At 40.2% G+C, this 24,730-nt stretch overlaps 1 protein-coding gene across 4 annotated transcripts in view; it reads right to left on the reverse strand.

The window, feature by feature from the left end:
- Positions 1-24,730, reverse strand: part of UBR3 (ubiquitin protein ligase E3 component n-recognin 3) — a 172,366-nt gene extending 147,636 nt beyond the window's left edge. For all 4 annotated transcript variants that reach the window (XM_061608528.1, XM_061608527.1, XM_061608526.1 and 1 more), the window contains exons 1-6: positions 24,055-24,730; positions 12,779-12,918; positions 11,421-11,579; positions 9,499-9,642; positions 8,902-8,951; positions 5,149-5,215 (exon numbers count right to left, since the gene is read on the reverse strand). In XM_061608528.1, the coding sequence (XP_061464512.1) occupies positions 5,149-5,215; positions 8,902-8,951; positions 9,499-9,642; positions 11,421-11,579; positions 12,779-12,918; positions 24,055-24,509 (1,015 nt within the window). In that variant the 5' untranslated portion in view covers positions 24,510-24,730. The remainder of the gene's footprint in view (positions 1-5,148; positions 5,216-8,901; positions 8,952-9,498; positions 9,643-11,420; positions 11,580-12,778; positions 12,919-24,054) is intronic.

Below are 24,730 nucleotides of genomic sequence, written 5' to 3' on the forward strand. Positions count from 1 at the left end.
ATTTTACAGCAGTATTTCAGCAACCTATTTAGAATGGATGGCAAGAAAATATTTGGGATAGAGGTAATTCCCATCAGACTCTTACTATATGACTATGGCTCTGACAGCAAGATTATTATGGAATACTGATAATGGAAGATTGGATACTGAAATTACTGGACTTAACAAGACTACTGAAGATGGAAGATGGAAAATGGAACTAATAGGGATAATAGAACAATGGCTACTGAAATTACTGAACCTAACAGATTCTGATGTGATGGATTAATTGAAATGTTTATTTTGACTATGGTTATGACAATAAGATTATCATAATTAGTAATGAGATGGATTAATCGATATGCTTATCTGGAAAAAAAAATTGATAGATATATTTCTTAAAGAATTGAAACCTCTCTTTGACTTTTTGTGGAAAGAATAAAGTAATGTTTATGAGATTTGATGATTAAGTAAGATAACTACTGGAGGAAAGTGATTTTATAATATGACTTAAGAGACAGGATTGTTATATATTATAGACTTATAACTGATTTGATCTTTGACAAATGGGAAGTCAATATTTTACTCTTTATTTTTTTTTTTGTTTTTTTTTTCTTTTTCTTTTTTTTTTGTTTAACTATTTTTGATTTTGTTTTTTGTCTTTGAATGTTTTATGATTTTGTCTTGTATGTTTTATGAAAATCTGAATAAAAATTATTGGAAAAAAAAAAAAGATCTTAGATTTGTCGTAATTAATTTCCAACTTTTCTATCGTACAATAGGAACTAAGTGCTCTCAGAAGGCGACGCAACCCACACTTGTTAAGGACAAAAGGGCAGCGTCATCAGCATAGAGCAGGGAAGACAAGGTCTACCTGCCAGCTTAGGAGGATGGGCATTCACCTCCGCTAGATGTTTAATTAGGGAATTGATGTAGAAGTTAAAAAGAGATGGGGCGAGTATACATCCCTGCTTAACTCCGTTGTGAGTTGGAATGGGGGCGGTTAGCTGGCCCTCTCGGTTACATCTTACCTTCATGCATGTATTTCCATAAAGACTCTGAATTAAAATCAATAACCGCCTATCAATATTAGACTCCTCCATTTTTCTCCAGAGTCTGTCCCTAGGGATCAAGTCAAATGGGGACTTAAAGTCTATAAACACCACATATAACGTTCCCTCAGGGGGAGACATATATTTCTCCACAAGATGTTGGAGTACTAGACCCTGGTCAAGAGTGGAACGTCCTGCTCTGAAACCGGCTTGTTCGTCAGCTATGATCTTTTCGTCCTCCAGCCAGTCAAGGAATTTCTCAAGGACTACATAGATACAAGCTGTTTTGAATTTACTAGTATATTATATGGCAAATTCAGACCATGGTTATTATTGAGCATTTTTATTTATTGTTTGTTTGTTTATTACATTTAGACCCCATCCTTCCTCAAAAGAAGCCCAGCTAGTTTAATGAGATCTAGATTGCAGCCTTATTTTAATATAAGCAAGGGCTTTGGGGGCTATTCTGTGTGCCTCTGTGACTGACAATTGTGCAATACACACCCCAGTTAATTGCACCGCAATATTCCAATATATTTCTATCACCATTTGGATGGGCAATGCAATTATATTTAACTAAGAATGTGTACTTCAACTTGCATATTTCCCCATTCCTTCCCATTCATTTTCCTTTCGTTATCATTTTTAGACTATGAGCCTGAGGTACGCCCTTGTATTTAGTGATCTGTAAGCCACTCAAGGAGCCATGTTTGAAACAAAAAAATAATGCCAGCTTCCCAAACCCTTCAGAATGGGGTAAGTTAAAAAAACTGAGTACAAATAAGTATTTCACTACTGATTATATCTTTACAATGTGGCTTCAAAGGGGAAATAGCTACTCAATCTTACGATAGTATCAATTTCTCCTACTCTTATACTTTGGAGGAGTCCCAGTAGCTGATCAATAGGATTTTGGATGATTCACTGACTTTAACTTGTTACTAAAAAGAGATTACAGGTCTGTAGCATAAAAATGGGCAAGGGAAATGTGTTAGTGAAACCGTTGGCTCAGATTTACACAGGAGAAAATTGTTTAGACCAATATTACAGAAAATACGTTTCAATACTACAAACATACCCAAATAAATTATGTACTGGGAAAGACTGCTGCATTACATCAAGGAGTCTGCCTATTTGCCAAGAAAAAATCTGTTATTTGATACAAAAACATTTTAGAATAATCTGAATTGTGAATATGAATAAAAATTTTACACCGGTGGAAATATTTGGAAATGAATAAGAACAGAGGTTTATCTTTCCCCATGTCTCCCTCCTCTGGGCTCAAATTTGGAACTATTAACACATTGACAATTGTATTCATTATAAGTAGCTTTAGAGAAGGAAGACTAAAACCCTAATGGGGAAAGGGTTAGTTAGGAGAGCTAAGGCAGAAAGACCCAGCCTAGGACAAAGACAAGAATCGACTAGGATTACACCAGAAAGAGCATCAGAAGTCTTTACTCCCATGCATTCCTGCCTTTGGACACTAGGTGGTGCTAATATCCGCCTGATGGCATGCTACCTGGGGAAAACTGTATTTACAGCCCAATCCCTTCTTAGTTTCAATAGTCTCTAGATCAGCCTTTCCCAACCGGTGTGCCTCCAGACGTTGTTGGACCACAACTCCCATCAGCCTCATGGGAGTTGTGGTCCAACAACGTCTGGAGGCACACCGGTTGGGAAAGGCTGCTCTAGATAGTCTAGTCTTCTTTTTGGTTTAAATATATATATATTTGTTTTAAAGTGAAACATACCTGGTTTAAATCTAATGCAGATTAAAATTCCAGCCTGCTAGAACTACTTCTTGCATCCTTTGCTACAAACAGGGAATATGGATGGAACTATACCACACAAACATTAGTTTAGGAATCCCATACTTGCACTGCAATGCTAATTAAGGGGCAGAAAAGGGCATCTGTAGAATTGGGGATGGGAAAAGATTGTAAACTTTAACCCTCCACCCCAGCCATTTCAAGCCATTTTTCTTCCCAGCTGGGTTCTTGGGGGAATGGGGGGACAGCCTGAGAAAAACTGGGAAGAACCGGTGGACAAGAATTAAGCACTCCATCAATTCTTCCTTGAAAAGGCCCAACCCTACATTTGTGTTACTTCATCAAATATAGATTTGTGAGCCCAAGGTGAGTAGGTAACTTGCAGATTCATTTCATGACAAGATTCCAACAAATTTCATAACATTTCAAGTTATTTCACTGACAGATCCATATTTGTTAAGGTAAAAAATCCCAGATTCTGAGACATTACCATGGAATAGACTTCTCAAACTTGCTTACTTGTAGTTGGGCTGATGATGCCGATTTACACTGATATATATTATACTGAGCAACTAGTATTTTGAGGGAAAAGGAGACAAGATTGGTAGCACATACAACATGAGATACTACAGGGGGAATAAATGACTTAGCTGTAGAAATCTCCCTCCTCATGTCTCTATCATGCCATTTTTTAACTGCAGTTAACATTCCAACCTGCTACTTTGTTGATTACACTGGGCATTTTATCAGATGAAGCATTTGTGCCTGAAATTGTTCTGAGCGGCTAAGATTTTTCTCAGAAGCCAAAGTATGGGGCTTCAGCTTTCTGAGTACAAAATTCTCTTCTCTGCACATTTTTTCAAACCATCACTTTTTCCTCATCAGCCGACAACTGCATTATCTTCCGCCCATACAGACACCATCACATGCCATCTTCAGTGCCTCCAGATAATAAAAGTCTACATTTCTTCTTTCTAGACTTGTCAACGTAGCAGCTAAAGCAATCTTTATGTGACTTTTCACTTCAAATGAATCCATCCTTCCAAGACTTTACATCACTTGTGTTGTCATCACAATTTTCATTTTTGATGCTCATCCCTCTCTTGTCAAGAGATGCTCAGACTTCCACCATTTCATGCAATAATCCTTTTGCTTAAGTAGCAAAACGGCAATAATTAACCTCTGCTGCTACTATCAATAAGTTTTAACAGGAACAAAGGAGAATAAATTAAAGACATCTTTCCTTGTCCTTCCCACCCAAGGAAGGAATTCAAAGTATATCTTTCTTGGCTATTTACATAGGCTTAGACAGAAAAAAATGTTAAAGTCAAGTGAAACCTTTGCTCCCAACAATGGAATCTTTGGGCAGATGTGTCAGCACTGATTTAGCAAAAGATACAGTTCATAGAAACAGTGCACAAAAGTGATGAGACACAAAGGACAGAAACCTTTGTATGCAGGTGCACATCTGTTTCCACATGGATAATTTTCCTTAAGGCTTATTTCTCCCCTTTGGCACAAGGACACTCAGTAGCCTAGGCTGCTATGGACAGTGCACATCCCTCCATACCCAGCCCTCTTTGCTCCACTCAATCAAATAATGATCAGATCTCATATTCCTTGACTGAACAGAGGAAAATGTCTACACAGTGATATGGGAAGCATGCACAGATCTCCCATTTATAGTAATGATCTGGTGTGCCACATGGCCAAGAGTGCATGTCCACAGAGGAGAAGAAGAGGAGGAACAGGGATCTGTTATGTCTTATGGGTGACTATCTGCACACACAGGCACCGTGATGATTGCATGGGGAAGGATAATCCTCAAATCCTTTATCTGTGCTACACACATTTTTTAAAAAATAATTTTGCTTCTATAACATCTACACTTTTTATGGCACTGAACATGATTAAATGTTAAGGATTGTATCTAACACTGCAGCTCTACTGCCGCAAGAGGCTGCCATGCATGCAACAGAACTTTCTCTTCCTGTCCTGTCCTCTCCAGTCTGCCGGGCACTCTCAAAGTTCCTCCAGAGCAGATTTGGAGGGCAGATGGGGGGAGAGGAATGCTAAGTCATGTTTGATACACAATCCTAATAACTCAGGAAACTCTTTTCATTGTTCGCTCAAATGTCTGCTTGAAAACTTATTGCCCACCTAAAGGCCACCTACACAAATAGAAGGCAATAGAGGTAGTAAACATTTTTGGTGAAAGTATACTATATTAGCATAGTTATCTTTTCTCATAGTGCTTCAGTCAACAGTGATCAAAAACTGATCAGGCTTGGTTACTTCCAAGGTACAAAAACACAAAAGTATCTGACAAACTATATGCCATGTACCTTTGGTGCTGCTGCTTAGTTTCACCCTCTTGCGCTTTCCCACACCTTGGCTACCATTCTGGTCCTCCTGAGACAGGGGAAGAGTTTGAAAGTGGATAAATATAAAATGTCTTAATGTCAGAGACCTTATGCTCTTTTAACATGCTTTTGAAAGGAAAATGAAATGAGTGAAACCGTTTGACTACTACAGCAACTGTTTCCAAAAACACTTTCACAATTCATTCATTTAATAACATATTCTATATTAGAAAGGTCTTAATTGACCTCTTTAAATTTTGTTTTTGCTGCTGCTAATAATCTTTACAAATGCATAATTTAAACTATGGGAGGTGCCCTTTTCCTTGGGGGAACCTGGTTCTGTAAAATTGTCTTCAAAGAACTATTGTGGCCAAGAACTAAAAGAAAGAATGACACAGCATTTTATAATAAATTTAAAGGTTTGATTCAAGTTCTCAAGTTTACCCTTTAAGGCATAACATGCCAACTGCCCCAATCCTAAACTTGTTCAGTTAGATATAAATACTGTAGTTCCAGTGGCACTTGATTAGAAACATGTGCACTTAGAAACGTGTGCACAGTCAACTAGAAAGTGATAATAAAACATTTCAACATTTAAAATACTATTAGTATCTTCTAACAGCTGATTTTATTCAGCACAATGAATTTCTTGTCATCAATGTGTTGAAACTTTAGGCAACAGCAAGCTGATATCCAAAAAGAACTTCAAGTCTTTCCATGTTTATCCTTCCTACACGTTAACCAAATATATCTGTTTCCCTTGCCTGTTCTCAAAGCTTTGAACACAGGGATGCAATTATTGCTATTCCACGGCTCAAACCCACCTTCTCCTAGTACAGGGCTTTTGGGGAACAGCTTTTATGTCTCAGAGTCAACTCTAAACTGTCACTTAATATCACAAGAGGAATTGTGAGGCAGCAAATAGAACAAGTAGGAAACATTTTTTTGCTCCCTCATGGGAAGTCTGTCTTTATATACAGTACCTGCTTACCAATATGTAATAATGCAAGAGGTATGTGAGGGCAAAAAAAGTTAAAATATATCCATGTTCCAAGAAAAGTAAACACAACAATACTTTTTACTTGCCTATAGGTATATGCAATTAGATCTACTTAATACCTACAGTTGAAATACCACGCACACAATTTAAACAACTGAAAAAATCTACTAGTATCTAATAGTATCATATGTCCTTGTTTTAGATTATTTGTATGCAGGAGCCTTGAACTAGACAGGTAAGTACTAACTCATAGTTTCTGGGTAAGATTACAACTATGTTATCTGAGACCCTGACTTTGCTCTCTTGTAGGCAAGTGCTTTTTGATTTAATAAACCTGTCTATCATACGTATTTTACATCTACTTTGTAGACACACATACAAGATTGTATCCTACTGTAGCTTTGCACTAATGGAAATTCTTACTAATGTAAGGCAGGGCACACAATTTTCATTGATCCTCCCTATCTGCTACAGCCCTCTGCAATATCCCACATTGTTCAGGAAGGTCTCCCAACCTCCAAGAGCAGTGCTGTGGGGGGAATGGGGGCTACAGTGAATGTAGGAGACTAGTGAAGATTGGGTGCTCTGCCTTGCACATGTAGAAGTACTTTTTGCTAGTACACATTCACCATTGGATCCAACATGGCCACTCAAAAATAGGTTAATTCACAAAAAGTGGGTACTCTACCTTGCACAAGCAGCTAGCACAGACTCATAATCAGATACACACGCATAGGTTAATAAGCTATTTAGTGACCAGCATTCACTTAAATATCAGAAGGGCAAAATTTATTTATTTATTTATTATGTGATTTATATCCCGCCCTTCCTCCCGGCAGGAGCCCAGGGTGGCAATAATAATCCAGTTTTCACAAGTAGAAAGCACTTAAAGATTCATTTCCTGTACTGCTTCCCTAAATACTTAAGTTCCTTTCCCTTTTAAAATTTCCAGTTGTATATCTTGCATTGAAGTGGTTCAGTATCTCTTCTTCCGAACACCACAAAAAGTAACCCAGGGTGTGCTACTTTCCCAGTCTCACTTTCTCCAGTAGAGATCATTGTTTCAGATTCCTGTACAAATCCTAATCTAACATGTTCCTTTCCTCTTAACAAATTAACTAAATAAAAAAATGCATGTCTTAAGTATCATTTTGAGTTGGTCTCATAAATTTAGAGAATTAATTTCAACTTCAGTTACATTGCCTCTTTTTTTAGTAGCTATTATTTTGTTTTTTTAAACTGTAAAAGTACAGTGGTATTTTGAAAAATGTTAGCTTACAAATGCCACTGCTAAGAGCACAGCAGACTGCTGCACATCTGTTTAAATACAATTCAGCATTAACCAGTTAATCCTTTACAAATGTTATAAACATGCAACATGTTCCTTTCAAAACTACTCTGAAGCAGCCATCAGTACATTCATTTTCTGAAACTGAGAACTAAAATCCAAAATACTGCTAATAGTCTTGAACTGTGTTTTTCAAATGGAGATACCACCTTTTCAACCAGCTCTGTTCTGGCAACTTTTATTGTAGCCTGACATGCTGAAATTTAGCTGGTAAAACTTTTTCCAACACTGATCTCAATATCAAGGAAACCTTCACTGACCAAATTCCTGCATGTCAGGTTACCGTTAATGGCACAGGAATCGAACAAGTATTATTTAAAGACTGGGCTATTCTTTGTCATGGTAGACTCCCTTCATTTACACATATTAAGAGGGGAAAGCACCAAACTACACTTCCTAGGATTCTTGGGGGGAAATAATGTGCTTTAAACATATGGTGTGTACAAAAAAAGAAGCAGAGGATGGTCTCTGCACACCCTTACAATATATGATGCCTGGTTGCTTGCATATGTGGAAAGTATATGAGCAAAATCTTTACTGTCCAGTAGCCAAGAGCCCAGTTCCAGATTAGAACCATAGATGGAACTGCTAAAACTACATGCTCTTTCCCCAATTTCCCACTTTTCTCATTTCACTCTTGTACTGCACAGATGGTTTACAGGGTAAGAGGACTTCAGGAAGATACTTATCCAGCAGCTAATCTAGCAACTTTATGGAGGCCCACCTCATGTTCTGAGAAAAAACCTATCTACAACTCACAGATCCTGTTATTCTTGTCTTAAAACTGTATACACAACTCATATGCTATTAGTTATTTGCCTAGCATAGTTAACACAGAGAACAATACTATGCATGCCTACTCAGAAATGTCCTGTAGAGTTCAATGGTACTTACTCCCAGTTAAATCAACCTCAATGGGACTTATTCCTGAGTAAACATGCTTAGGAGTGCCGTTAGAAGTAAATATCCTATTCTACAAGTACCAAGTAAAGGAACCTGGTTGAGAAAGATCCATTATTGCCAACACAAGAGCCCTAGAAACATGCAGTTGGCACACAACCATTGGTGTATCAACACTAGTTAAAACTTGCTCAAAGCAAGTGAAACTAGCATGGTAATGAGCTAGCATATTTCCAGAAGTTGCTATCTACACTGCAATTCACTGTGTTGCTAAAATTAGTTCAATGAAAGCAGTATTAGCAACAACTCTCCTGGGGGAGAAAGCAGAGATGGACTGGTCCTGCATAAATACAAAGATATGTATTTTCTATTTAACAGATTAGTTTTGAACCAATCCGTCCATTTGTTAGCAAAAGCAAGCAAGATGAAGCTCAGGGTATTTTAATTTATTTCACATGATACTACACTTTATTTAATTTCTGCTCACCTCATCTGAAGAGTCACCTTGCCCTGAAGTTGATGTAGCACCTGCAAAACCTTGAGAGATTTAAAATTAAAATATCTTTAATAATTCATGTACAAATGAACAAATGAGAATTTTATTTAAAAAACAAAATCTACCTATGTCTTTCTATAAAACTCTGCATTAATCATTCAAGCAAGAGCTGCATTAGGCCTAACAGTACTAGAAAGAAAAGCCTAGGGGGGAAATGCTAAATACTTAAGAAAGTGCTACATGCTGTTTGGTACTATGCCGACAACAGTGCGCAAATGCATGTTGCTATACTTTATGAAATGATATCTTGTGCCACAATTACTAAGTAGTCATTCAAAATGTTACATTTTCTAGTAAATAGAAGTAAGCGGACCCAAGACTTCCATTGTAACTTCTGTTCTGTAAGAAGTTGGAGAAATTGAAAAGGGATTCAAATTTACTTTTTGTATCTACTGTTGTTTAATTTCAACTGCATTCAATGAATTACTTCAGAAGCGGATACATGGTAACAGGTCAAGCTGCAAAATGCTTCAAGTCTTAATTTTAATAACATTTATTCAAACAACAACAACAACAAAATAGAGAGACCTTGGACTACTGAAGTGCTAGCTCCAGCTGCTTGTTCCTGCACTCCACATGCAAGCTTGTCTTCAGGAAATGTCAGTCCAGAACCTTTCAGAGCTACAAGGTATTTTTCATGGCTTTTCTTCGCACATGTGTTTTCTCCACCACCTTAAATATATTTCATAGATGTTAATTCATTCTAGGGACCAGCTCTACCAAGCCTTAATGCAGGAGTGAGGGCAACATGCGGTGCTTTGAAGTTGGTTGGAAGTTACATGTTGGTGGGCAGGGCTGTGGCCAGCATTCTGCCAACATCACCCCCCCCCACCCACCCCCACCCACCCCCCCCACACACACCCTTCCGCTCTCTCACACACACATGGCATCTTAGCCTCCCCTTTGCAGCTGCATGAGGAACTCTGAGGTTAAACTTTAACTGGTAAAACCTGCACTTCCCAGGAATCCCAATTCTTGCCCTCCATGCTGCTATTAGTAGCGTAGAGATTGCAATCTTGGCTAAACTGAGAGTTCTGGGGAGACAGATTAAAGCTTGAGCTACCCAGTGAACCTAGCCGCATGAGGAGCACAAGTGGCAGGGTATACCCTGCACTCCTCTGCGATCCCAAGGCAGCTAAAATTGCTGGCCCCACATTGCAGAGCAGCATGATAACAGCAACCTTTCCCCCATTGTCTAACTGAGAGCTGATCAGCTGGAGAAAGTGGGCTGGACTTCCTGGGGCTCGGCAGAATATGCTAAGAGCAACCAAGCAGCAACATGCAGCCCATGAGTTGCTCACATGTGCCTAATAGTATGAAACAGGTTAGAAACTTTGGCTAGCCAATTATGCAATAAGTGATCCACAGAATTAAATAAGTTGTGGGCTTTCCCATATAATAAATGCCCTATAACTCATTTGAAATATGGGATACACAAACCTTCCTTCAAGTAGGGTTTCAAATGTGTAAATATTGTATTTTTCCAGCATTCAAAGTGCAACAGTTTGTTGTGAGGAAAATCTGAATCCTCTGTAAGGAGCACATCTGCAACTACTGTAAGCCCAGTGTAGAATTGTGGTTGCGTGTCACACACCTCTCTTGGACCGTGACTATGTCATCACTAGCAATGAGAAATATTACACCTCTCTCCCACACCTACACTATTTTGTGACTTTTAAAAATTTGGTTTAATTCTCAAAGGTTGGGCAATCCCTCATGGTACCACTCTGGCACAGGAATGCTAATCTAGCCTTTGAAACAAAGTAGAGTATACCAACAAGCCTATGAGTTCACCTGTAGCAAATGTCCCATTAATTTGTGGCCCTTTTGCTTTTTAAATTATTTGCATTTGTTTTAGGTCTTCATCCTTCCCTACTCCTCTCCAGTAGAATTATTCTACCAACAGAAAAATTTAACCAAGTCTACAAAATACCTACATTCTAACATACAGCAATGGAGTTTAAGGAGGAAATATGTCCTTTTAAGGTTTGAATAGCCACATTGTTCATGCAAAAAACATGCAAAAAACTCAAGGTGTTTATTTTCATACAGTTGTCTGGCTTAGTACTAATTGCACCCAGGGAAGCAGATGAGAGACAGTAGGTACCGGGCTCTACTATCCCCATGCTGAATTCCCCAGTAGCAGTGCTATCCCTGCTTTAAAGGATAATGGATCCCTAGTCCTTTAAAGCCAAGACTGGAAGCTAAATAGCCTGGCTGCCCTGATGCTTCCAGCAGGAGAAACAGTGTAGCCTCTTTAGGGAGATACACACCATTTCTGCAGACACCCCAAAAAAGAACACACTGTTTCAGTGCTCTTTCTTCTGGCCCTTAAAGAGAGAGAGAGAAAGATCAAACAACTCACTGCTTGCCCCACTGCAGCAAGGGTGAATGTAAAAGGACAGAACATTAACAAAAACTCCTCAAGACAAAATAACACACCAACTCACCAGAGCTAAGATCTTTATAGAATTGCTGATTTGTCAAAACCTGCGTAAGGACTGAACGCATTGCTCCTCCCATTTTTGTGAGATCTTCCAGAAATGAAATGTGAGGTTCCAATATCTGAAGGATTTTAAGAAGGTCTTTTTCTGATGGTACATCAAGAACTGCAAAAAACAACAACAAGCAGTTTGTAGCAGATTGAGCAAGCAGTTCTAATTATTTTATAACCTCTTACTGGTTATTCTGTTCATACTTTATCCCATTTTTATAATTACAATGTTAGACCATATACCCCTTGCTGATTATCACTAGCTTTTTACATCTCTACGATTAATAAAAAGAGCAAAATGCATCATACGCTTTTTAGCCAAGCAATTGGCTAAACGCTTTCCTCTTATATTTAACAAACAAGCTTGTGGTTGTTCTTATTACCTTTCCACACCATAGTGCCCCTCATTTCCTTGATTCTAACATTATCAGACATCCAAACACTCCCCTTTCTCTTAAACAATCATAGCTCTCAATATCTCATCTTCTGTCTTATTCTACTCATCAAATAGACACAACGTACTATGCTCATGCACCACCCACTATTGACTTCTCTGTGTAATCCAGGAAACTCAGTGCATCAACCTTCCTTAGGATTTCAGCTTTACTCCCATTTAATAAAATATATGGAGTTGTATACATTGGGAGGGGTGGAAGAGAGAGAAACCTCAACTTCACTCACAACATTCAAATGCTCATATCACGCTTTGTTAATAACCCACTTGCAGTTCATATCACCAATTGTTTGAAAAGATACATACCTTGAGAACAAAACAGACTGTAAAGGAAATGATCAAAAAATACGAGGTGTGGACATTCGTTGATAATAAGAAAAAAAGGGGGAGAACCCCAGAATGTCAAAAGAGGGAAATTCCAAATTATGTAGATTTTTTTTATTGATTTCTATAAAAGAGAATAAATTTCTTTCAAATCAAATACCCAACACGTTTCAGCCCTACACAAGGGCTTTCATCAGGGGATTTAAGTTGTTAAAGTGCTTTACAAAGACATTGATGCCATTCATAGCAAAAGTGAGACAGAAGACTCTATTGAATAAAGCACTTTAACAACTTAAATCCCCTGATGAAAGCCCTTGTGTAGGGCTGAAACGCGTTGGGTATTTGATCTGAAAGAAATTTATTCTCTTTTAGAAATCAATAAAAAAAATCTACATAATTTGGAATTTCCCTCTTTTGACATTCTGGGGTTCTCCCCCTTTTTTTCTTATTGTAAAGGAAATGAAACTAACAAAACTTACTGGCTGTTTTAGGGATCTATATTGTGAACCTTTCCAAAATATGAATATTATCCATACCTGGTTCATCATAGCCTTCCCTTAAATACTGGATAAGACAGAAGATAAATTGGGGAAGAACTAGTTCTGACATTAGCAACAGGTCTTTTGGAACAGATGGAACTTCTGAGCTTGATTTTATTCGGTGCCTTTTACAAAACCTGTAAGCCAAATTATACAAAATTAAACATTGCAAGACACCTAATTAATAATACAGAAGAGACAGTTAAATATTTCTAAACTTCATGCTACAGTTCCATATGTAAACATAAGAGTAAGAATATAAGAACAGCATGCTGGATAAGGCCAAATGCCCATTGAGTCTAGCATCCTGTTCTGACAATGGCCCACCACAAGAAGAACCCAAGTGCAACAGCACTCTCCCCACCTGCGATTCCCAGCAACTGGTATTCAGAGGCATACTGCTCTAACAGTAAACATAGTACACTGGCATCATGGTAAGTAGCCACTGATAATCTATCCTCCATAAATTTGTCTAATCCTCTTTTAAAGCCAGAGAAGTTGGTGGCCATCACTAACTCTTGTGGGAACAAGTTCCATAGTTTAACTATGTGCTGTGTGAAGTACTCTTTTGCTTATCATGAATCTTCCAACATTCAGCTTCATTGGATGTTTCCAAGTTCTAGTATTATGAGAGAGAGAGAGAAACTTCTCTGTCCGCTTTCTCCATGCCATACATAATTTTATACATCTCTATCATGTCACCTCTTACTCATCTTTTCTATAAACTAAAAAGCCCCAATTGCTGAAGCCTTTCTTCACAGGGGAGTTGCTCCATCCCTTTGATAATTTTGGTTGCCCTTTTCTGAACATTTTCCAGTTCTATAGTATAGTCTTTTTGAGGTGAAGCAACCAGAACTGTACGCAGTATTCCAAGTGTGGTCGCACCATATATTTGTATAATGGCACCATGCTATTGGCAGCTTTATTTTCAATTTCTTTCCTAATAATCCCTAGCATGGAATTCACCTTTTTCACAGCTACCAAGCAATCATTTGACATCTTTGCTGAGCTATCCACTATGACCCCAAGGCCTCAATTCTAGTGAGTCACCACCAGTTGAGACCCCATGAGCATATATGTGAAAATAGGGAGGGGGGATTTGCTCCAATGTCCATGACCTTGCTTACTGTAGTGAATTAAATTTGCCATTTTATTGCCCATTCACCCTGTCTGAAAGATCCTGTGAAGCTCTCTGCAATCTCTTTGCAAACCTTGAACAATCATTAGCAAACGTGGCTACCTCACTGCCTAACTCTAGATCATTTATGAACAAGTGAAGAAGCCTACATATACTAACAGATGAGTTTAGCATACTTCATATTTATTCTCAGCAAACTGCAAAGGTAGTTTTGCTTCCCAATTAGCATTTCCCCCTCATCTATATCTTACAGAACGTTACTGAGTGATAGTATTTCTACAATTCAGAACCCGACTATGCCAACCATTGTATCCCTTAACAAGTTATGGCAGGGATGTCACACAAAAAAAACCCCACAGTGGTAATATTAGTTTTACTCACACACTTCAGACTGGGAACCCATTTTCAGGAGAAGAGGTAGATACTGATGACAGTAGTATTTTTTTTTAAATGTTGATCTCAGACAAATTTGAGGTTTAAGTACTTGCAGAATCATTTTCTTTCTCATTTTCAAATATTTATTATTTATTTAATTTGTATCCCGCCCTTCCTCATATCAATAAGGTGTGTGACTTTTGTTAATAATCTATACCTTAACATTATTTGAATTTTTAAAAAGATTTATTAGGAATAATTATTTGTCCCTCCTGCCAATCTTTCAATGAAGATTTTACTTTGTCTTTTATTTTACATTTTTTCAGAAATTTGACCATCATCCTAGCTTAGCTACAACTGGCCATTCTGTACTTTACTTAGTTACATCTCTCTTCTATGAGATTTCATCATGGATTCAGCTTTTCTTCGCACAGTTAAAATAGGAATTGTTCATACAGCGTATTACTCAGTCTGAAATACTCTCACAGAAAATAAACTAGTAGCTACACAAATCAACTTCCACTCTGCAGTAAGGAGCCAAAAGGCAACAGTACTACAACTATTCTACCTGGCCATTGTAAAACGTGATTAACAAAAAAAAGCTACGCTTCCAGGTAACACTGGGGAAATGCCACTTGTACAGAATAGCTGGTAAATATCAAGCTCATATGCCAACCACTCACATATTAAGACTTAAATCCCATGCATGTTTGCTTGCCAGAAATTCCCATTTGACTCAATGGACTTACTTAGAAACATGCACAGGATCAGGCTTTTAATTTGATAGTTGCTAAAAAGGGCCATGCTTATAACATAGCTGTATTGAGCAAAATTCAATGTCTTATGTAAATTATGATTAAACCAATTTGCATAGATTTGTTTATTCTGTGTAACATTCTTTTTACAGTAGTCACAGTAATGGACAAGAAGCTGTACAGAGCACTGAAGCTCTGGTGACAAGATCCTGGTGTTTTCACAAGTCCCTAATATTTTTGCAACGCTAGAAAACCAAACTGCATACTGGCAATCACAGAATATGCACGGCTTTGCTGACAGAAGATTATTATGTACAAATAAATATGTAAATACCAGTATCTTTCATTAAACAAAATACCTTATTTAGAACTAACTAGTCTTGTTCTGAATCTAGCCCTGTGCAAGATTTTGAAGTTATTACACTTTTCCTGTGGCACAGTTCTTATAAAAGCTATTAGATATTAATTTCTCTTGCTTTTCTCTTTATACCCACAAAGTAATGCAAAACTATTCCTTACAGCAGGGGTCGAGAAACTGTGGCCCTCCAAATGTAGTTGGACTCCATCTCCCATAGGATTTGTAGTCCAGCTATACCTGTGGGCCACAGGTTCCCCATTCCTACCATAAATTGTAGAGAAACAGTGAAAAAAGTGCGAAGAAAAACTCTAACCACAAGCATTTGTCACGGCCAACTGATGCACTTGCCATAGAACCATCTGTACTGGCTTCCTACTAGACAAACTACTGCTGGACCTTGCAGCTTAGAATGTTTTTATTGGCATGCATTTAAAATGCACAGGGTCATACCCAGCTGTAAATACCACAACAGAAGCAGAGCGACAATTTCAGCGGAAATGGAAGAGAAAGTAGAATTCATGACTATTATTGTTGCTATACACCTTCAAGTCGATTATGACTTATAGCGACCCTATGAATCTTTTGGATGTATTCATAGGGTTTTCATGGTAAGAGGTATTCAGAGGTGGTTTACCATTGTGCTTAAATCAATAGTGAAAACACAAGTCTGGAAATCAAATGTAGTTCTTTCAACACAAAAGACAAAACATAAACTCAACATGAAATCAAGCTATCTGCAGGCAATTTAGAACTTTTGTAAGAGAATGTATGAATTGCCTTCACAGTACAACACACACACACACAGAGGGAGAGAGAGAAGGGCAATTCCTGCAGTGGCAAATAATACCAACACAACAAGAAAGGCTGCAGATAGTCTCCATTATTTATTGAGGAAATAGAGGCCCTACAAATTTCAACAAGAACACAGTCTGTATAATTTCTCATAAGACAACTGAAGAATGTTGCAGTTAAAGGGCTGGTATGGAATACATCTTTAGTTATGGCATGTAAGACTTCATGCCCTGGTTACAGAGTTCTTCAATGCACAAAAGTAAAGTCACAGATAAGCACAAGATTAAAAGAAAAATATTAATACAAAGATTAAACCAATATGTGCATTCATACCAATAATTACAAGCATAGGTATGTACAATACTGTACCTGGTTTAATACATAATAAATCTGTGTGCATTGCAAATAAATGGATTTAAAAAGTCACTCCACAGTTGCCTGGATTTACTGAAAATCATCTCTCAACATTTGACTACCTAGGCTTTTCTTTCTTTTTGGTATGAGATGAAAGCCACTTTGCAACAATAAACAGGTGATTCTGAGCTTCTATACTCTTATTTATAACCCTCAAATTTCCAAAGTGTCAAGAGGAAAAGGTAGATGAGTACTTAAATCATCCTTGATTTCAAAGCTGAAATGCATCCAACCAAATCAAACATTAGAGATTTTAGTTTGACAAGAGAACATGTATAGGTACAAAGCATTGTGAATCATAGCTTTATTGAAAACAGCTCATTGGATCAGAAGGCAAGGAGGCTGTCTTAAGAGATGTTATACTGCACACAATCCATAATTTCTAACTTCAGAAGGCAATCTCTGGGGTTCTTGCCAAGAAAAGCAGTGCCAGGCAGAATAGTACTTGTACTTCATTTCTTAGCATGCTAAGAATTCTTGCCTTAGCAAAAGTTTCAAGAAACCTGATCTTTCACATAGCTGTTAATGTTTAACTGTAGGAGAGGGCAACTGCTTACTATGATGGAAAACTTAACACTTAAAACAGATAAAGCATTATCTTGATTAATACAGTCTTGACCAATCTGCTGGACAGACATACCAACCATGGGAAGGGTAGACTACATTTAGGAGAGGGTGAAGAATGAATTAGAACAATGAGAAAGGGAAGTGACTAGAATGGAAGAGGCAAATTACCATTCCAGAACTTGAAACAATCCAAAAGATCTCAGCCATAAACTAAGGAGTAACACATAAGCACACAAAATTCTTCACCTTCCTCCAACCCTTTCCATTACCAAAAAAGGACTGGGGGCTTTATCTTTTCAACTTGATAGATTCACTGTTTACACTCTTGTCAAGATAACCTAAGGGGCTATCAGTCAGTAGGGTGGAAGGACCAGCAGATTTGCCAAGACATAAAAATCACCAGAAAGTCCCATTAGAAAGATGCTGGAACTACAGCAATAGCATACTCAACACATTCACTATTTTCAGAAGACACATCAATGAATGCATGACTGTTGGAAATTAAATACCCCACTTTAACATACGCAATGGGACCGGAGGGTGTATGTAAAGTGAAAATGTACTTAAAGTGAAGCAATTACCTATGCATGTACTGCACTGCAATCACCACTAGATGGCAGCGGCGTCATGCCATTAAGTGTCCGTTATTGCAAAACGCGTACGTTAAAGTGGGGTATGTGGGAGTATGGAGCATGTACGTTATAGCGAGGTGACTTTAAGTGAAGCGACTTTAAGCAGGGTATGCCTGTACTAGTTCTCACAAGTATCGGAGAGGGTGGTAAGCCTGTTTCTGGAAAGTGGGGTTCATGTGTTTCAATTCTCACTTTTTTAAAGAAGAAGTTTCCCCAAACACAGAAAACTAGGTATGGTGAGATGGGATTTACCCTATCCTTTTCTCTAACATGCCAGTTTTCTATATGGAGGAATGTTTTTTCATGCGACATAGTCATGTGAGCTCCCACCTACACTTTCAAATGGTAGATTTATCAATTCATTTGTTGTTTATGAAAACTAGGCCTAACTGAATTCTTTCAGACATCAACTTCAGGTACATAATCCAGGAAACATCTTTATTGAAACAAACCTCCCACTGGACTTACCAAAACATACTGCCATTTGTATTCCAGAAGAATAGTCAGCACATCTGAAAGCCTAATTGCAGGCTGTCACTACACTAACACTAAATTAAAATAATTTCCATCAGTTCTCCTGTTCCCATTTCATTGTCCATGGTTAGAGGAAATATTGCATGCAGTAGTAGAAGAAAAAGTTATCATGCCATAGTCACATTGTGCCAATAATACAGACACAAACAACAAGATTCCAACATCACGGTCTCTCATGACAATTTAGCAGTCAAACAGATCAGGAAGCATTGTTTGTAGAAACTATGACAACTGCATTATGTTCCTTTTTGCCATTCAATTTATAAAGCAGAGCTGCATTTTAATTACAGGCTTGTCTGCTGAGACGACACAGCATTAGTGCATGAAAATAAAAATGACAAGGTTCCACAGTTGGCTTTGCCTTCTCTCTCTCTAGCTTTCACACTAACAATGGACAGTGTCTGTCACAGTGAGCAGACAACACTTGAGAACTGTTTACATACTGGCATTCCTTCAGAGTTCATGCTTCAATCCTTACTAAAATGAGAGTAGAGGATAGTGTGACTCCAACTATCACATGCTTTCGATGTGACAGCAAATGACTCCTTCCAAAATTTGGCAGCACTTGATCATCTTGTCCTGCCAATAAAGTACTACTGTGGAGCTGAAATTATGCCCTCACAGCTTTACATCTGCACATTATGGCAGCAGCCACAGGTATCCCTACCCGCAATGCTTCCACAAAACCCCTTAGCACATTATACCCTTCCAACACAGAACAGTTTACACTGTGTCCTTTCTGTCCTACATTCATCTCAGCCTGTATCTCCCTGCATCCTTTCCCCCCCAGTCAGCCCCACTTTCAGGCCAGCCTTCTAGACACCACCCTTACCCCTTTAACCACTTACTCCATCCGTCTTTGTCCAGTCTCATTTTCACAGCCTCTTTCTTGTTAAAGGCCTTCCAATCTACCCCACTGGCCCTTTTTCAGGGCCACTTCAAATGTTCCTTTTCCCTACATTCTATTTTGTCAGGACTGACCAACAAGGTGTCCTCCAGATTTTGTGGACTACAACACCCACAGCCCCAGCCAGCATGGCAAATGGGAACTGTAGTCTACAACATCTGAAAGGCACCAAGTTGGCTACTCGTACCATACATTGTATCGTTTGAAGCAAGTTACAAATGCTTTTCTTTCACTATAACTAGGTAGGGGGAAAGGGAATTTTGAAAGGACATTCACTCATGTGGCCCAACATTTCTCTGCCCTGAGATTCTATCTGGGGTGAGATTAGAAGCAAGCCTTCAACTCATGAGCTCTGTCCCCCATTCTTTCCTCACTAGAGGTTGAAGAAACATAGGGAACTGAGCTTTTTAAAAATTTGGAATTTCCCCAACCCTGAGAAATAGGAATGCAACTCTAAGCTAGATTCTGTGCAGTCTCATCAGCATAGGAACTGAACTGCAACAATAGGTTTTCTTCCCATACCACTCTAGTAACATAAAATGTCATGCAGGAGGGGGCACCAACAAGAAGGATATCAACAAACTGGAATATGTCCAGAGGATGGTGACAAAGACGGGAGGGGCCTGGAGACCTATGAGGACAGTAGTATGTTTAGCTTGGGGAAAAGATGATTAAGAGGGATGCGAGAATCATCATGCAGATGATGGAGCAAATTGGTTTTCTGTTGCTCCAAAGGATAGGATCCACACCAATAGACTCAAATTCCCCCCAAAAAGAAAAAGGATTTAGACAAAACATTAGGAAGAACTTCCTGAACATATGAGCTGTTTGACAGTGGAACAGACTTCCTCAGAAGGTGGTGAGCTCTCCCTTATTTGGATTTTTAAGCAGAGGCTGGATTGCTACCTATCAGGGATGTTGTAATAGTGGATTTCCTCCACTGGCAGGGGGTTTAGCTCAATGACCTCTGAGATCTTCCAACTCAGATTCTATGCTTACTTTCTGTGCCAGTGTTACCACTTCTAAAAGATGGGGCAACAGCAGCATGGAAAATAACAGTGTTGTCAGCTCATGCCCTTTTATTTTTCTTTGCATAATTTTTATTTCTGATGTTCAGTTGTTTGACATGTTATGCAGTGTTCAGGTTAATATGCTCAGATAAGGGTTAAGGTAAATGAGTGTCAATGTTCAGCTGTGGTCACAGATTAACAATTGTTGATTTGGAGAAGTTTCTGCCCCTGTATTACATTGTGCACTTCTTCTAGTTGTAGATTTTACTCTGTGAAGAGTTCCCAAAATGCACTCCAAGTCTCTTGGAAGTTAATTTTTTTGTCTAATTTATACAGGCAGAATTTCCTCATGGGCTGCTAGTTGCAAAAGGTCTTGTATCCAGTTGTCTGTGCTTGGTGTGGACTGGGCTTTCTAATGATGGATGGACTGCCTTCAAGTCGATCCCAACTTATGGTGACCCTATGAATAGGGTGTTCATGGTAAGTATTCAGAGGGGGTATTCAGAGGCCAGTCCTACCCAGCTGGCTGGGGCCTACTCAGCTTGCCACAGCTGCACAAGCCAGCCCCTTCCTTGTCCACAACTGCCAGCTGGGGGGCAACTGGGCTCCTTGGGACTATATAGCTTGCCCACGGCTGCACAGGAGGCAGGGCACGTAACCCCTGAGCCATTCACTGAGGGCATGATCTTTAGCTGGCCCTTGACACCCAGGAGACACGAGTGGAGATTTGAACTCACAGACTCTGGACTCCCAGCCAGGCTTTCCTCCCCATTGTGCTATACCAGCTGTGGGTTTTCTAATATTGAAGGACAATTAGGTTGTGAACAACTAGTCACCAGAACAAAGTGTTTCCATCAGCCACACCTGGAGGGGGAACAGGCTGATCTGCTGGTAAGTTGCAAAATCTCTATGATTAAAAAAAAAAAAGCACTCAAGCTGTTCCCACCAGGTTACATCCAAAGCACCCAGAGGGTTGGCAAAGGGTAAATGCAGCACTCGGGCCAAAACAGGTTAGTCACCCCTGTTGCAGGAACAGACATCAGAGCAACTCCTTTCCACACATACCTTCTACCTACGATGAGGGAGGAGAGGGTCAGCATGAAGACTGCTCCCAACTTACCCTGAGTCAAATCCTGGAACAAAGCAACACCTGAAAAGGTTTACGGTGTTCTGTGCATCACTCTCTCTCCCCAACCCACAAATTATTTCTGCACCCTACCTACGTGCCTGTCTTTCTTCCCATACAGAGTGTGTTTGCGTGAGACTGAGCAATAAGCACAATGGGAGATGCAACAAATGTTTCTCTCTTCTTTAGTACACTAATGTATATGTTTCTACTTTTATGCCACACACAGGACAGTAGAAAGAAGCTCTGGGCTATGGAACACAAAAACTGCATAGCAATCAAGAAGAAAAACCAAGTAGGTGTAACAGAGTATACACCAAGTTTTGTATCATCACACTGTACCTCCTTGACCGACAAAACCCACCCAGGCACAAATACACCAATGCAACCACAGAGCAGAAGCTAGAAGAATGGTATTGTATGAATAGCATGGTTGTAGGTGCAAACTGAAGACAATCGTGGATTGGTTATTCTTTATCATCATAGAATAATAGAGTTGGAAGGGGCCTATAAGACCATCAAGTCCAACCCCTTGCTCAATGCAGGAATCCAAATCAAAGCATACCCGACATGTGGCTGTCCAGCTGCCTCTCAAATGCCTCCAGTGTTGGAGAGGCAACCACCTCCCTAGGTAATTAGTTCCACTATCGTACCGCTCTAACAGTTAGAAAAAAATTCCTGATGTTCAGTTGAAATCTGACTTCCTGCAACTTGAGCCCATTATTCTGTGTCCTGCACTCTGGGATGATCGAGAAGAGATCCTGGCCCTCCTCTATGTGACAACCTTTCATGTACTTGAAGAGTGCTATCATATCTCCCCTCAGTCTTCTCTTCTCAAGGCTAAATATGCCCAGGTCTTTCAGTCTCTCCTCACAGGGCTTTGTTTCCAGCCCCCGATCATCCTTGTTGTCCTCCTTTGAACCCATTCCAATTTATCTGCATCCTTCTCAAAGGGTGGTGTCCAGAACTGGACCATATCATAGGAACTGATCATAGGAAGCTGCCTTATACCAAGTCAGACCATTGGTCCACCCAGCTCAGTATTACTGGCAGCAGCTCTGCATGGTTTCAGGCAGGGAATCCCTCCCAGCCATACCTAGAGATGTTGGAGATTGAACACGGGACCTTCTGCATGCAAAAGAAATACTACTACTGAACTACAGCTCTTCCCCTATCATGCGTTTGTACTGTCTGTGATTATCCCATGTGGATTAAAGGTATGTGTAAAAACACAAAATTGTAAATTTACTGCCATCCTTGGTAAGTATGATGACATGTGTGATCATGTCTATCAATTTCATGGGCATGTAGCCATCTGTTTTTTTCTGTATGTATATTTTTCTTATATGTATTCCATCACATACTCAGGCAGTCTTTGGTTTGAATCTTACCTTTGACATACATCTGGATGAAATAGAAATGGACTGCCTTTAAGTCGATCCCAACTCATGGTGACCCTATGAATAAGCTGTTCGTGGTAAGCGGTATTCAAAGGAGGGTTACTATTGCCTTCCTCTGAGGCTAGTCCTCCCCAGCTGGCTGGGGCCTGCTCAGCTTGCCACAGCTGCACAAGTCAGCCCCTTCCTTGTCCACAACTGCCAGCTGGGGGGCAACTGGGCTCCTTGGAACTATGCAGCTTGCCCATGGCTGCACAGGTGGCAGGGCACGTAACCCCTGAGCCACTCACTGTGGGGGTGATCTTTAGCTGGCCCTTGACAACCAGGAGACACGAGCGGGGATTTGAACTCACAGACTCTGGACTCCCAGCCAGGCTCTCCTCCCCACTGTGCTATACCAGCACTACATCTGGATAATGTGTGTTAAATTTGAAAGTGCTATAAAAATGTTAAGTACTACTACTCTTTGGTGCTGATTTTCACTCTCAGTTCTTTCACATGCATGCACCTCATCAGCTTGCAACATGCATAAATTATGCATTTACAAGACCACTAAACATAGATTAATCACCTGTCAGATTTAATGTATGGGTGCAAAGATAGCTATTTTCTCCTCTTGGACCACATAGTTCTGGATGAAGTGGGGATTGTAACACACACAACAAATTGCAGAGCAAACACATACTATTCAGATTGTGACACAAATTTCCATAAACTAGAGCCCACTCATCTTACCCACAAAAGCTCATGCCACAACCAGTTCTATAAACAATTATTGTATAACATTATTATTATTGCATCGAAAGTTTGTATAGGACAAGAGAAGTTTCTAAATAAAAATAGGATTGTACGCACATCTGCTTTTTAAAGGACCACAAGGCTCTTGTACATTTGTTGAGCCAGAACAGGGATTATGACAGCAGAAACAGGGTCAGGTAATTCCTCACATTACTTAATATGATGTAAGAGTTTAGGATTTTATACACCACAGCAGTTACCAGTTCTCCCAGTCCCAGATCAGTCACAACCATACACTATTATTTTTAGCATTAACAGCATGTACGCCTTTTTTAAAAAAGCAGTGTGTGTGTGTGTGTGTGTGTGAGAGAGAGAGAGAGAGAGAGAGAGAGAGAGAGAGAGCGCACTCCCTTTTCCAAATACACACACTCATTTACATGCTCCCGGGGCCTTCCCTTTCCCTACCCGTCCCTGACAGTGTCCTCCTACCTACACACACACCAAACATACAGACGCTCCTTCACACTCACCCGGCCTCCCGCATGACGTTGCCGTCGCCGCAGTCACAGGCACCCCCCGCCTGGCTGCGGAACATGTTGTAATCGTGCCCGGCGTGCTCGCCTTGGTGAAAGCACTCGGCGCAGAGGCTCATGCATGGCGAGATGCCGCAGGTGCGGCAGCGGTAGGCCACGAAGTTGGCTGTCCACACCAGGCCGCAGAGCGTGGCCGGGTCGTAGGCCCTCACCGCCTGCACGAAGCTGTCCCAGGGCTCGCCACCCGCCAGCAGGCAACGGCACCAAGCCAGCGCCTCAGACACCGCCTCGCTACCGCTGCCCGCCGAAGGGCTCAGCGCCCGCTCCAGGAGCGCCTGCAGTTCCCCGGCAGCCTCGCTGTCCTCGGCAGCGCTGAAGCTGAGGGCCGCTTTCAGGCGCGCTGCCGTGGCCCGCTTCTCCTGGGCACTCGCTCCGGCTCCGACCCCCGCCATGACGGCAACCTGCGACTTCCCGCAGCAGCCGCCGCTACGGGCGGCAGAATCCGCCGGCTCTAGCTAGCCTCCCTTCCTGGCCCTCTCGGCTTCTTTTCCCCTCCCTTCCCCTCCTAGCTGCGCCTCTCGCGATAGCCGGGAAAGCCGGCACCCTGCCCGCCACACACCGCCTACTCTTCGCGGTCCTCCACCTTCTGCCACGGTGCCTGGCTGGCTCCTGG

The sequence above is a fragment of the Rhineura floridana genome, chromosome 2 (genome assembly GCF_030035675.1).
Source record: "Rhineura floridana isolate rRhiFlo1 chromosome 2, rRhiFlo1.hap2, whole genome shotgun sequence".
NCBI classification, from domain to species: Eukaryota; Metazoa; Chordata; class Lepidosauria; order Squamata; family Rhineuridae; genus Rhineura; species Rhineura floridana.